At 36.6% G+C, this 15,036-nt stretch overlaps 1 protein-coding gene across 1 annotated transcript; it reads right to left on the bottom strand.

Moving 5' to 3' along the window:
• Window positions 1-3,507: 3,507 nt before the first annotated feature.
• Window positions 3,508-14,045, bottom strand: vash1 (vasohibin 1). The gene is made up of 7 exons (XM_042742986.1): window positions 13,046-14,045; window positions 10,748-10,836; window positions 8,739-8,795; window positions 8,456-8,530; window positions 6,703-7,084; window positions 4,077-4,186; window positions 3,508-4,000 (listed from the first exon to the last, which is right to left on the bottom strand). Exons 1-7 carry the CDS (start codon window positions 13,373-13,375, stop codon window positions 3,928-3,930), a joined length of 1,116 nt encoding a protein of 371 aa, XP_042598920.1. The 5' UTR covers window positions 13,376-14,045; the 3' UTR covers window positions 3,508-3,927.
• Window positions 14,046-15,036: the final 991 nt, after the last annotated feature.

Below are 15,036 nucleotides of genomic sequence, written 5' to 3' on the forward strand. Positions count from 1 at the left end.
TACATACACACACGTCCAGTAAAGTGGTATCATGATCAGTACTGAAGCCATCAGAAACACAGACAGCTTCACCAGTGGGAGTGCTTTTGCTCTCTCAAAGCCAAATATTTGCTCTGTTGTAGTTCAGGATGGAGTCACTGGTGAAAGCTGATGACTAAAGAAGGAAAGCTCTATGCTATAAGTGTCACTAAGTGCAAAAAGTGTGTCAGGGAGGATGAACTGCTCGTTATAACAACACTGCAAAAAAAATTGTCTTGTTTTCCAGTGCAAATATCTAAACATTCATATGTCAAGATGCATGTACAAGGCCTAAAATGAACTTTTTTACTGGGTAGCGCTGGTGCTCCCAACTTTAAAAATTACCAGCACCCACCAAAAATGAATGAGCACCACAACTACAAATTACAGAGCACCGCATAAATGAGTACACCCCCTCTGAATAAACATAAAAGTTTGATTTCTTAATGATCAGTAATATAATTCACGGAAAGATGGCAAAATTTAAATGTATTATACATACACTTAAAGAGCAGGTCAGATGGGTTTTTGAAAAATATCTCTTTTGCAGTTTATAATGTAGCTATCCTTAAATGAAAACAATCTGAAAAATGTTAATCAAAAAAGTGCAAAATAAAGATTTTGTCTCTCAAAAGAGAGAGTCGGTTCTGAATCGCCTTAACGAGTCGTTATATTTTCTAATCTTTTGCCTGTTACGGGTGTATGTCACTGGGTACACATTTGCATAATCCCCGCCTGCCCGCGAAACATGAACACTAACCTGCTCACAAACACTTCCACTAGTTAGTGTGTTTACATCATGTTGAGAAGACGCGGTGTTCAAGGATACCACATAAATACAATTCCAGCCTTTTGTTGTGTGCTTGTCATTTTATCAAGAACTGCTTCTCTAATCTGGGCTTTTATCTTCGTTGGCTTCTAATCTTCTTTATTTGGACCAACAAGCGTCTCCGAACCACAACCTGTAAGTACGATTGATACGTTATATGTACATTTTCAATTGAGTGCTCAAAATATCAATATGTGATGTATACCTAGTGCCGCTTTAGGTTTCCAGGTAAAGCACGATATTACTGTCTTACTGAAGTAGTTCTGATAATTCGCTGTGAACCTAAGAATGTGTCAATTATTGTAGACTGATGTTGTTCTCATTACTTTGTTTAATAATAAAGAATGTAGTGTAGCACACAGACTTTATAATCATAGTGAAATTGCTGCTTATTGTGCTGCATGTCATTATTATAAGAATGGGTTGGAGCACTATATTATTGTTTTATGTAAAGGAGCTTTGTCAATGGTAGCACTCGCTAACTGGCTCAAGGACTCCTCTCTCTGCCAATCACAACAGGTTTGGCCAGCTGACCAATCAGAGCAGAGTAGGCTTGAGGAAGGGAGGGGTTTGCTCTGAACTTGCTTGGAACGAAGAAAAGTACAATAGATGCATTTAAACCTGTTGTAGGGCACTTTAAAATACCATATGACCTGCTCTTTAATAAAAACAAAGAAATATATGCCAATATTTTCTGTAAAATAATTAAATTAGCTAATTTTGTTTAAATGATTACAGAAATGAGTACACCCCAGATTTAATTCAGCAAATTTATAATATTCTAGTACTAAGTATGTCCTCCAGAACTTTAAGTATACTGCTCTGACCCTTATTGACAGATTGCCACATCTGTCCTGTTTAAATCCTAAAGGATGACCTCTTTAAATGCTCTGGTCTTTAATGGGGAGTGTTGCTCAGCTCGTCTCTACAGAACCCCCCACAGCTGCTCAAGATCGTTTAGACTGAGTCAAATACATGTCCACTGAAAGATTTTCACATTGAAAGAATGCCTTTTTGTATTACATCACACAGAGGTGAGCATTGATAAAGAACAGCTCCCTCACACCTTCAGCTCTCTTTTCAGAAGAGGCACACCACTGAAACTCCACTGTGGGGAATGAGGCACTTCTCACTGTACAGCAGATCAGTTCTTTTTGCCGCTGTTGCCTTTTTGCTTGTTTACACTTCACACGAGATCGGTGAGCAAATTGATAACAGAACAGCTCCCTCACTGACTGACCTGAATGATGACTCACTGAATTCAAGATCCCTGCCAGAAGTCATTTTTATTACTACACACTGTTTTTCATAATTTATGTTGTTCAGTTGGGGCAATCTGTTTTGTTTAAAGCGCTATATAAATAAAGATGACTTGACTTGACTTGACCAGAACATTTTGGATCCGAAATGATTGACTTGGTCTCTTGAGACTAGAGTATGGATTCCCAGAAGTCTCTATTTTGTAAATATGGGCCATGGAAGAGGTTAAATGGGTTTATTGTGCTTTGGTAGTTCCAGTGGTGACAAGCTGCGTCATACTCCGTGAGATAAAGTGTCGCTCTTTTCATAGCTTTTGCTGGCTCTGAGACACTTGCATGGTATTCTTCCTGCTCTTTTTCTAGCTCACTTATGTGTGTTGAATCATTGTTTAATGAAAACTTAAGGCCTGATTATTTCAGGGGCCTTGCCATAAGTCCATTGTTTTTTAATGTCTGTGTTACTTCTGCTATATTTTCACACTTAAAATAATTTGGTATTCCTCTTGTAGCACTGTCCTCTTTTATGCTAAGAAATGAGTCACCTGGCAGTTCTCTCTCAAGTGCTTCCACTGCTGCCAGCATTAAGTCTGAGTATGATTCAGTAGGCTATATAACACTTTTAATTGTCAGGAAATTACTTGTCTTTAAAGGTGTTGGTTTAACATACTTACCTGTTGATCAAAAATTACCTTAAACCTTTTATTTTTTAGATTTATTAAGCTTTCAGGAGGGTTTACTCATTTTTGCAACACAACATTTTATCACTTTGATAAGAAAATCTTATTTTGCTGAATAATTTTGGCATGTTGGAACATTATATATCCAAAGAACCCTAACATGTCATCTAAGTGAATAGTAATTGCTGAATTTATTAAGGTTAAGAGGGGTGTACTCATTTATGCTGTGCACTGTATATATTAACATATTTCATCTTTACATTCTTAACTTTAATGAAGATTTTAGATTAATATTAGCTGTCAATCACCCAGTCACTGATTTCCGCTGTCAGGTGACATGGAGCTAACTATCGCGGCTGAACAAGAGAGAAAATGACCACCTAAGTGCACATATTTTGAGGTCGCACAGATTAAATTATGGGAGCATATGCAACCAAAATGGTCCCAATTTCGAGCCTTGGTGTACTCTAGAAACTAAATGAAATTGAGTCTTGTTTTCTGGAAAGCACATCAAAATAAAGTGAGAAAAATAAACTGCATTCAAAGGCAAAGCTAGATTAAAAGCTAGATTATTCTTTTTTATGTTTTCCATTAAAACGATCTAAACATTCTTCAATCAGGATATGTTTACTAGAGGCTCAAAACAAGAAAACTAAACATTTGACCCCAGTGACAGATATTTTTTCTTGTTTTGAGCAAATACTTACTACTTTTTTTTTTCCCCAAAGAAAACAAGACTCAAAATCAAGTAATTTTGCTTCTAAAGAAAAAGTATCTTGAATGATTTAGAAATGTTAAGACTAAACTGGAAAACAAGGCAAAAATACTGAGCCAGAAAATCATTGCAGTCCAAAAACTGATCAAAGGCACCAATAAATGGACTACATGCTATCCTCTAGTAGAGTTAAAGGTTAACTTGCACTGTATTTACAGATTAAATATGAAAAGTTGCTCACAGCTGAGGCATAGTATGGAAATGAATATAAATATGATGCATTGTTCATAATGTGGCTATTCTACTAAATGATTGATTAGAGGTGTTCATGTCTACCCTTATAAGTGAACACATTCACGATACTTCGTCAAGTGAACACACATCTTCATCCTCTCACGGCAGCGTTTCAGTCTTTGTCTCGTCAGTCTCTCAGACCCTGATCTGGTACCCGTTCACATCAGCCGCGGGCCCCGCCGGCCCGGACCGCTTCTCCACTGACGACCTGTGAAAACAGCACCACCTGTTGGTCAGATGTTGTGTCATAACTGTATCAAGTGTTGTGAATGATCTGTAAGTACCGTCTGTCGCTTTGGCTGTTCTTGCGCATCGGGCTGCCTGGGTTCCTCAGGGGAGATCCCATATCCTTCTTCCTGTCTTTAGATGGTGATGGTGGAGCAGCTTTACCAATCTGAAACACAGAGCTCAGTCAACCACTAAACACAACGCATGTGGTGTGATTATCAACATAAGACATATGAAATAATCTAATTATTTGAAATGGAACGGTTGATTGAACCTTTAGACAAAATATAGATATAAAAAAATCCATTTTCATTCATGTTGTTTTTTTTTTTTTTTTGAGTATCACATTTGATCCATGAGGCTTTTATGGGTCATATAGTCTGATATGATGAGAATATGGTGGAAAAACAGCTTAGTTTGATTTATAGAATCAAATTGAGCATAAATATGCAATTTAGTAAATTGAGATGAAATTCTGCTGCTTGTAATGTAAATCAATGAGATCTTTTTAACAGTGCAGCACATACTGACATAAAATGATCTAAATATCAGTGGTCATTCTATATCTCCAATAATGTGACTTAGTAAGATGAGATTGAAATGATCCAATCATAGTGCAATGCAATCAAATGAGAGAGAGAGAGAGATGAAGAAATAAACTCTCCTCATAAGATGTGAGATGTTTTGGAGGCTTGGGAAGATCCAGTGAAAGTAAATCTTCTGGAAACAAATGTTCCTCAAAAGATCCTGATGATGAGATTTGAGACTCACTGACTTTTCTAAAAAAATGTGTTTTAAATGCAAATGCAAGTCACTTTGGATAAAAGCATCTGCCAAATGCATAAATGTACATGTTTAATGACTCGTGGTGGCGTTTTACAAAGAGGCTTTTATGAACAAAATATGCAAACAAAAATGATCAAAGAGTATCCCAGTATCCAGAAAAGCACATGAACATGTGGGTACAAACAAAATGGCAGTGGGATGTCCTGTTTGTGTTTGGAAGGAGGTAGATTAGCAACAAATTTAACATTAGTGTAAAATGTTCATGCTACCTGGAAGATATCACTAAATAAGTGTTTTGTTTTCATCTCTCGTCTAGTACTACTTGATTTTAGCACTGCCCTTGATGCCAAAGGTCATGCCATTCTCTTGGACAGATCAGAGAATTACATTTGCATTTGTGGACAAGCATTAAGATGTTTGTGTGATTGCCTGCCACTTTGTTTACAAGAGGAACAGTCAAATCTAACACAAGCTGAGTATGGAATGCCACAAGGCTCTGTATTAGGTCCATTGTGCATTTACCCAAAATGTATTTTAAATGTTGGATGACAAGTCTTATCTAAAAGCTTTAAACAACATGACACTTAGTTCTACAGTAGGTGTTATTTCAAATACTGTGGCAGTTTGAAAACATGTTTGATTTTTCAGTTAGACAGATGACAGGAAACTCTCTTTCACTTGTGCCAGATTTCCACAAATCTATTACAAACCTGCTGGAATTCACAGACATCATTAAAGGTATACTCCACCCCAAAAGGAAAATGTTATCATTAATCACTTACCCCCATGTCGTTCCAAACCCGTAAAAGCTTTGTTCGTCTTTGGAACGCAATTTAAGATATTTTGGATGAAAATCGGGAGGCTTGAGACTGTCTCATAGACTGCCAAATAAATAACAGTGTCAAGGTCCAGGAAAGTATGAAAGACATCATCAGAATACTCCATCTGCCATCAGTGATTCAACCGTAACATTATGAAGCGACGAGAATACTTTTTGTACATGAAGAAGAAAAAAAAAGAAAAAGACTTTATTCAACAATTCCTCTCCTCTGCGTCTCTCCCCACATCACTGTAGCACCATTGTTGAATAAAGTCATTATTTTTGTTTTCTTCATGTACAAAAAGTATTCTCGTCACTTTATAACGTTACGGTTGAATCACTGATGGCAGATGGAGTATTCTGACGATGTCTTTTCATACTTTCCTGGACCTTGACAGTGTTACTTACTTGGCAGTCTATGAGACAGTCTCAAGCCTCCCGGTTTCTTCCAAAATATCTTAAATTGTGTTCCGAAGACGAACGAAGCTTTTACAGGTTTGGAACGACATGGGAGTAAGTGATTAATGACAATTTTTTTTTTAAAGAGTATCCCTTTAATCTGTGGATGTTAGAGAACCTTTTACTGCTAAATGAAGGTAAGACAGAGATACTTGTTTTCAGAAATTATTCAAAGATATTCTTTTAGACTTCATCAGTGAGGGCAAATTATCACATCACTGTATTTAGTTATCATGTCTAACAACAGTCTCAAAAAACCAAAACAGCATAGTATCACCTTGCAATATCTCTAAAATTTGTTACTATTTTCCTTTTCAAAACGTAAGGCTGGTGAAGTCACAAACTATCATTAGTTTTTTAGGCAAAATTGAATTGTATTTGTGTTAAATATGTTTGAGAAGCTTTTTTGTAAGTGTTTGATTTTTGTGTTTGTATTTGGTAATTTTTGAAATGTTTATTTTTTACTGCTGAAGATTATGTTTTTTCTGGCACAAATTTCACCGGTCAGTATTATTTATATGATAGCTGTTAGTTAATTTGTTTTATGTGGAGCATTTGTTTCTGAGTTTGGTACTCTCAGCAGTATTATGATTTAACCATAGGTGTAACATTCGTACCTTCAACCTCATATCCCGAGTGTGTCTCTCCAACTCTTTCCTCAGCTCTTCTTTGGACAGCTTGTCCACATCCAGCACCGAATGCTTCCACTCGATCTGCTCCACACTGTGTGGGTCATGTGACACATAATGACCGATCTTGACCTTGCACAGTGTGTGCCAGTATCTCCGATAGGCCACCTGGAACTCTTGAAGGAGGTCCGTGAGTGTTTTGTACTCCAGCGGTTTGTACATCAAGTCCTCGCGGCGACTGATGCCCAGAGCACCAAAGCGGCCGCCGCTGTGGACACCCAGCACAATATGACGAAAATGACTCCCTGAGAACTGGGTTTTAAAGCTGAGAGGAAACCGCTCGACGGTCGGCATGCTGTTGGTGAGGTAACTGAAGTGTCAGCTGTGTTAAGGGAGTCAGTGGCAATATATTCAACAGACAGCTGTGTACATTATCAGTAATTACAGGGGAAGTGTTAAAGTCAGCATGAAATGAAAATCTACTTTCTAAATGCATCCTGATGTCAATGTGAAAGCTTTATCAATATGTTTCATTTTAAAAAAAAGCTTTAAAAATAAGACAAGCCTGCCACCGATGTCCAAATGCAAATTAATGAACATTTTAAGCTACATTGTATTCATCTTTAAGAACGATCTAATCATCATCTCAGAATGTTTTTTTTCCTTCTCTTTTATCTAGTTTAGTCTTTATTCTGCCAGTACCATTCAAGACTGTCTGACAGAGCACTTTTCTGGAACCAGCAGGCCATAATCTTTACAAATCTGTCTAAGCCCTTAATTCTGGACATTTCCAGGACACCCAAGAAATCCTCTTGTTGTCTACATCCTTCTTTATGTCACTAAAATGTTAAGAAGATTACTAAACTGGATCTGAACTTATTTTGATCAACCAGTAACAAGTTCATTATAGACCCATCCCAAATCCTCCATTTATGCCAGAAATTTTGAGTTTAGATCAGAATTTAGCCATAGCACAAACAAAGACTGAACTTGTTAGAGTTACAAGTTAATTTTATAACCTGATTGGGGTTGCACCTCACTTCTAGTACTATTCAGTAGCTGCCTTTGAGACCAAAGATCATGCCATTCTCTTGAACAGATAAGAGTATTATATTAACATTTGTGAACAAGTATTTAGATGTTTGTCTGATTGCTACCACTTTTTGTGAAAGATTAACTGTCAAAACTAACACAAATTAAGTATGGAGTGCCACAAGGCTCTGTATTAGGTCCTCTGTTGTTTAGTGATTTGTATATTTGTTTATTTGTTAAATATATTTATTTTTTTTTCTTTATATGTGTTGGTGTTGTTTGTTTTTTTTTTTTATGATTAAACATATAAACATGAAAAACATATGTGGGAAAATGAAGGAAAAAAAAAAAAAATCCGTAAAACTAGATAATTGCAATGCATTACTTGCTGGATGTCCTTTAGTAATAAACAAGATGAATTGGTTCAAACTGCTGCAGCAAAAGCTTCTACCAAAACCAAAATACCATTTAATAATTTCAGTCTGATCTGAAAAGTTTAAGCAGCACTTTCATTCCAGATTGTTTTTGAAAGTCACAGCTGAAGCAGCTGTTATTGAACGATGGAGAAGTTCAAAGCTAGACTGAACCAACCACAAACAACTCTTATGAGTGCAACTATTACACTTTTCATATGCACAAATGTATATAAAAAAATATATATATGTTATTAAAATGTTAATATTTTCAGTCCAGTTCAAGTAAAGGATACATTCCGAGGATAACGGCTTCCAAACATTTAATTGGTAGAGATTCTCTTGTCATTTCCTTGGCAATGTCCATCAATCTGAAAAACATACTGGAGGTAATAATGCAACAAGAGTCTGTATGCAAGTGAGCCTGAAATATTTCTAAAAGTTGAAAATTTAAATTTATGAAAAATATTCTTCCAAAAAGGTCTATTAATAATAATCGAAAGTACTGAATATAGTAAGCTGACAGCACGACTTGGATAAAGCTTTAAGAGAGGAGACAGATGTGTGGACGGGTCTTACGCTGTGAGCGGCCTGCTCTTCTTGATCTCAAAAAACTGTGTTCCAGTGTGATTGTATCTGACAGACAATGTTAAGCACAGAACACTGTCAGGAGACAAACATTAATGCAATATATAAAGTCAACCATTACACCACAGTTTACAGAAAATAACCTATATTATGAGTGAAACATATCATGAGAATTATTCTGAATATATATACAGAGAAAACGTCATGTAACAAATGGTTGTGACATACATTGGGCCAAACCAACAGCACACACAATGTTTCATTGTTCTTGACATTTTCTGATATTTCAGCTGTCTTCATCATCATCAGAGTAAAAAACACTGAGCTGTGGCCTAAATTCCATCAGCCTACAACATAACAATGAGCTGAAATCACTGATAAAATGTAATGGACAACAATCGCCAAACCCAAAGTCTTTTTGCTGTCAAATCTTGAGTGATTGTGATCAAGTAAAGGTCAGAATAACTGCAGTAATATCTCCAGATGAACTCTTTCTGGACTGAAGCAGCTCAGCTTTACTTGATTCTCCATCAATCATGTTTTAGAGTCTCAAATCTGATCCTGAGGATCTTTTGAGGAGCGTTTGTTTCCAGAAGCTTTACTTTCACTGTTATATATATATATATATATATACATACACAGTACAGGTCAAAAGTTTGGAAACATTACTATTTTTAATGTTTTTGAAAGAAGTCTCTTCTGCTCATCAAGCCTGCATTTATTTGATCAAAAATACAGAAAAAACAGTAATCTTGTGAAATATTATTACAACTTAAAATAATAGTTTTCTATTTGAATATACTTTAAAAAATAGTTTTATTTCTGTGATGCAAAGCTGAATTTTCAGCATCATTACTCCAGCCTTCAGTGTCACATGTAACATCCAGTCTATCACATGATCATTTAGAAATCATTCTAATATTCTGATTTATTATGAGTGTTGGAAACAGTTCTGCTGTCTAATATATTTGATGAATAAAAGGTTTAAAAACAACTGCATTTATTCAATATAAAAAAAAAAAAAATTCTAATAATATATATTCTAATAATATATTTTCTTTACTATCACTTTTTATCAATTTAACACATCCTTGCTGAATAAAAAGTATTGATTTTATTTAAAAAAAAAGAAAGAAAAAAAATTACTGACTCCAAATTACTGACCAGTAGTGTATATTGTTATTACAAAATATTTATATTTTAAAAACATAGCTTCTTTTTTTTTTTTTTTTTTATTCATCAAAGTATCCTAAAAAAGTATCACATGTTCTGAAAAAATAAGCAGCAGAACTGTTTCCAACTTTGATAATGAATCATCATATTAGAATGATTTCTAAAGGATCATGTGATAATGATCCTAAAAATTCAGCTTTGCTTCACAGAAATAAATGATAATTTAAAGTATAATAAATTTAAAAAACAATTATTTTAAATTGTAATAATATATCACTATATTACATTTTTTTCTGTATTTTTGATCAAATAAATGCAGGCTTGATGAGCAGAAGAAACTTCTTTCAAAAACATAAAAATAGTAATGTTTGCAAACTTTTGACCTGTACTGTATAATAGTATATATATATATATATATATTTATATATAACTATATATATATATATATATATATATATTTAAATATATAATTAAGTATATTAAGTTATCGTATATTTTTTATGCTTTTAGCTCAATGTTTTTCTTTGTTCTTTTTGGAGTTTGGTAGCATAAACCACCATCCACTTATAAGTACATGGTTTTTTGGGTGAACTATTTTTTTTAATAATTTATCTACAGCGTCAGTTCATGCTGACTGATTCCTGACCAGTGTTCACGACAGAGTCTGGACCAGTGTGATACTGCAGGACTGAACTATTTACAGACATGCTATAAAGTTCATACAGTAACAATATGAAAACGGCTGATTGATGGACATAAAGTGAATGTGAACTGTGGCATGAGGAGCACATCGATGTCCCTCCTGAAAGACGAGTGTGAAAGGATACTGCAAGTCCCTGATGTATCTCTGTATGGCTTCCAGGCGCTGCGGAATACTGCTGTTGGGCTGGAATGTAGGCACACTTGGTACTGGAATCTACAGGGTTAAAGAAGAGTTAACAGCTGGACAATGACATCACGCTCATGTTAATCCAAGCTGACCAGTCCTTAATTCTTGGATTTTAATGTGGTTTCGTGGATCCAAAAATGCCAATAAAGAAACTTTTATTTTTAGAGTGTTTATATATCAGCTGTGCAGTAACGGTGACAGTGCGTCTGGATCTGGGTTCAGCTGAACTCGCTGGATATTGATTACATGCATCTGAGCCGATCAGTCCACAAGGGACGAATTAAAGAAATAAAGCCAGTAAGACAGATGGAAAGCAGTCTACAAACTGCGGGGATATTACTGATACCACTAATAGAGAGCTGCAGGGATGAGGGATTTTATAGGCCAAAACCCCGAAATGAGTTCTAATTTTAGCACTTCTGGTTCCATCGTCCTTAAGTTGATTCGTTTTTTTTTTTTTTTTTTTTTAAATGGGTTATGAGTTAAATACCTAATATAAGATCTGTGGTGAACATAAGCTCAAGATATTTTCTTGTTTTATTCTACAACATTAAATACACAAGTAAAACCCCCTTGAGGTGGCTAACAAGTGTCTAAATGGGACAAGAAGGTGTCAGGACATTATTCTTCTATATAACATTAGTCTCGGACATTGCTTATTCATGAAGATTATGATGAACAAACTTTGTTGGGAAAGGTGCTTGTTGGGTTTGTGTGCTTTTGGGTTTGTGTGCTTAAGAGGGTTACTTGTGTATAATGGTAACTGGGTGTGAGACCACTAGTGAAAATGTTTCAGTCACTGTGAGATCTAGAATAGGATCAGGAATCACAAATGTCTTCGTATTTGCTGTCTCTCTCTTTTGCAGCACTGGAGCTTCTTAAGCAAAACCTGATTGTATACTTTGCGTGAAATGTTTCAAAAACGTTCTGCAACTTTTTCAAAGAGGTCTTAGACTTTTGGGCCCGCTCTGGTGTTGCCATGTTGAGAGAAATCAGGAGTAAGTGCAGAGCGTTGTGTGTGAACATGATCTTACACTAAATATGAACATGTGTTTACTCATCTCACTGCACACAAACACATTCAGTGTTCCTCAAAATTAATAAAAACAGTCTAACGCAAACTCAGAATATTATACAAACCTGCAATAATTAAATATGTTAAAGAAGACAAAATATTGTTTTTATTCACATCACTTCTGTTGTGAAAGGGCTTTTACATTTCTAAAATAACTTCTCATATCTAAAACAAACAAGCAAACCCTGCCAAGATTTAAAAAATAACTCAAAAGTAATGTAACACAAAAAAAGTAACTAAGTAACAGTTACTTTTTAGAGAGTAAAGCAATATTGTAACGCATTGTTTTAAAAGTAACTTTTCCCCCAAAGACCAGTTCTCTTTATTAATACCAAAGTTAATAAAAACACACTTCATAATGTACATAAAGTGCTCTATTTTTGCACACTAATTTTATATTTAGTATGCTAAAAATGATTCTGTAGTACTTCTTTAGATCATCTCAGCTGTGCTCTTTCAGACCAGTGTTGGGCTAGTTACTCAAAGAATCTAATATATTACTCATTACTAGTTACTCATTTTAAAAGTAATATTGTTACTTCACTCATCACTTTCTGGCACCAGTGATTAGTTACACTACTAGTGACATGATGTTTTCTTCAGGCCCCACAGAAGACGTAACTGTGTATCTTCCTCAGTATTAATCTCATTAACTGTCCTGTGTAGCTTGAAGTTAAGCTACATATATGATTATATTTCATTATGTATTTTATCAAATCAGATAAGTTTAATTGTACAAAAAGGTTTGTAATTATAGTAATAGAATGAAGCAGAGGAAAGACAGAGCAAAGACAGCAGTGCTCAGATCATCTGTTTTCCTGACAAAATCAATATAATGCAATATTTTATCACACTATCTCTGTATTTAAAAATGTATTCAGTCACCACTTGAGTGTACTAGTGTTAAGTGGTAACTAAATACATTTTTTTAGATAGAGAGATAGTAACACATTTTGGTTCATATTTATGATGTCCCTAAATAGCAGAGTTGAGATGTTCTTAAGAAGGAGTAAAGAATCAAGTACAAGATCAGTGAGTGAAAACAGAGAACTGTAAGTACAGTACGGAAGTGTGCTTGTGTTTGTTTTTTAAGCTGGGAAAGGCCCACCGGGAGAACATCCGCTGGGTGTTCTGGCAGGTTTCTCGGTGTGACGGCTGTACCTTGGGGAGGTCTCCGGTCCCCCGTATCCTCCTGGCCACCGCTTCTCCATCCGGGTGGATGCGGGCGACGTGCCGCCACATCTGCTCCCAGGTCTCCTCGTTTACGGGCAGACCCCCCCTATTGATAATGAAGGGGATGCCGCCATCCCTCAGATCTTCTCCCTCGTCCTCCTGCTCCTCGTCCCGCTCCTCCGCTCCCTCGGTGCGCAGCATGCTCAGCCCCACAGAGGAGCACGGCTGACTCAGACAAGTCCTGATTCCCGGCTTCTTGTGGACGATTCTCCTCGGAGAGGAGCCGTGGTGGACGGTCCCGCAGCAGGACACCGGCATGGACGGCCCACAGCCCGGCCGGAGCTAGGGATTCTGGGACCTTCTTAAAAGCACGATCAGGAGATAGCCGTGGGCCCCTAGACACCCCTGGGCCCCTTCTGACCTCTGGGTCCGGCAGAGCTACGGCCCCCGGCGGGACGGCTGGGGTGTCCGGACACGATCTGACCCCCAGCCACAACTCTGTCAACATATATCAACCAGCATACTAGTTCTGACAGTATGCAAGGAACCCTGGAGCTGTTTATGAGCGCGGGAGTCCAGTTATGAAGATCACAGCAGCTCCAGACTGACTCCCTTCTGATTCACACACAAACCAGCGTGTTAGATCACAAACCAACAGCATTTGATCACAGATTACAGATTTAAATGTAACACACCACCACACAGAACACACAAGTCACGTGGACGCGTTTAAACGCCTGTATATGTGAAGAAAACGAGCTGCTTTACAGACAATGAGAGGAGAGCCGCTGCTCTGACGTCACCCGCGCTCGCCGTCGGTCACGCTCTTAAACACGCTGCAGTGCGGTGCAGGGGGGCTCCGAGTCCAGATTTATTTGGTTTCGGTGTAGGGTCCGAGCCATCGCCCTGCCGAATCACGGATCCCGTTATACGACGCTGATTGCGATGCCCGATTCATGAACGACTTGTTCTCATGAACAGAATCCTTTAAAGGACTCGGTCGAATCGATTCGCGAATCGCTTGTAGGACACCGGACTTTACGGTTTTGTATTAATCAAGGTAAAACTGAGATTGGAACAATATTATTATATTTGACAGTAACACAGTTAAGAAATAGCATTTTTTTAACCGGCTGTTACTTATAATTGATGTCAAATTATTATTAGTAAAGTTTAATACAATATTTGACGCAGCTGTGATTTCTAATAATTTACAAAAAAGTGCTGAACAACAATTTTATGCCATAAAGAAAGTACAATTCCATGCGGAAACTTTAGGAATGCTTTTGAATTCACAATGCTTTTAACAATATCGAGAATGATGATGATAATAATAATAATAATAGTTTGTTTACAACATTTGACGCAGATATATAATCTAATAATAAACAATCAATGTTAAACAACAATTTCAAGACAGAAACTAAATTAAACTTCAACGCGGAAACTTAGTAACGCTTTAGAGTGATGACTCGGTTATGAATCGGTACATTGAAACGAACCGTCCGAACGAACCGATTGGCTAAAATGATTCAGATTCTCTGGCGCTGAAGACGTGGTTGACTCTCCCAAATCCCTGGTATGATGCGCATGCGCACAACGATCAGATTAGAGCTTTGCAAAAACATCTTCAACACAAAGTCCGTATAAGGAAAGAACAAATAAAAAAAAAAAAAAAAAAAAAAAAAATATTATGCTTACTGGGATGTTACAGAAAATGAATGCATTAAAATAGTTATGGCTAATTGTAGGCAATGCCTACTCAATAATTAAATAACTATTGGTACTGTATGTTTTTTTTTTTTTTTTTTTTCACAGAACACACAAATGCATCACAGTTTTTGAGAAAAGCCACTGCAAACGGAATAATTTCAATCCTGGTTAGACTGACATTAGTGGCCTTTTAGAAAACAGTAAATAGAAGAATTATCACACACTCACACACACACACACACACACACACACGCACACGCAACACT

The sequence above is a fragment of the Cyprinus carpio genome, chromosome B17 (assembly GCF_018340385.1).
Source record: "Cyprinus carpio isolate SPL01 chromosome B17, ASM1834038v1, whole genome shotgun sequence".
Lineage (NCBI taxonomy): Eukaryota > Metazoa > Chordata > Actinopteri > Cypriniformes > Cyprinidae > Cyprinus > Cyprinus carpio.

Excerpts from the sequence above, each read along its gene's own strand:
- vash1 (XM_042742986.1), bottom strand. The coding sequence starts at position 13,375 with ATGCCGGTGTCCTGCTGCGGGACCGTCCACCACGGCTCCTCTCCGAGG. Across the intron at positions 10,837-13,045 it reads GGACCGGAGACCTCCCCAAG|ATTCCAGTACCAAGTGTGCC; the intron begins GTACAGCCGTCA and ends TTAACCCTGTAG. Across the intron at positions 4,187-6,702 it reads CTCGGGATATGAGGTTGAAG|ATTGGTAAAGCTGCTCCACC; the intron begins GTACGAATGTTA and ends TCTGTGTTTCAG.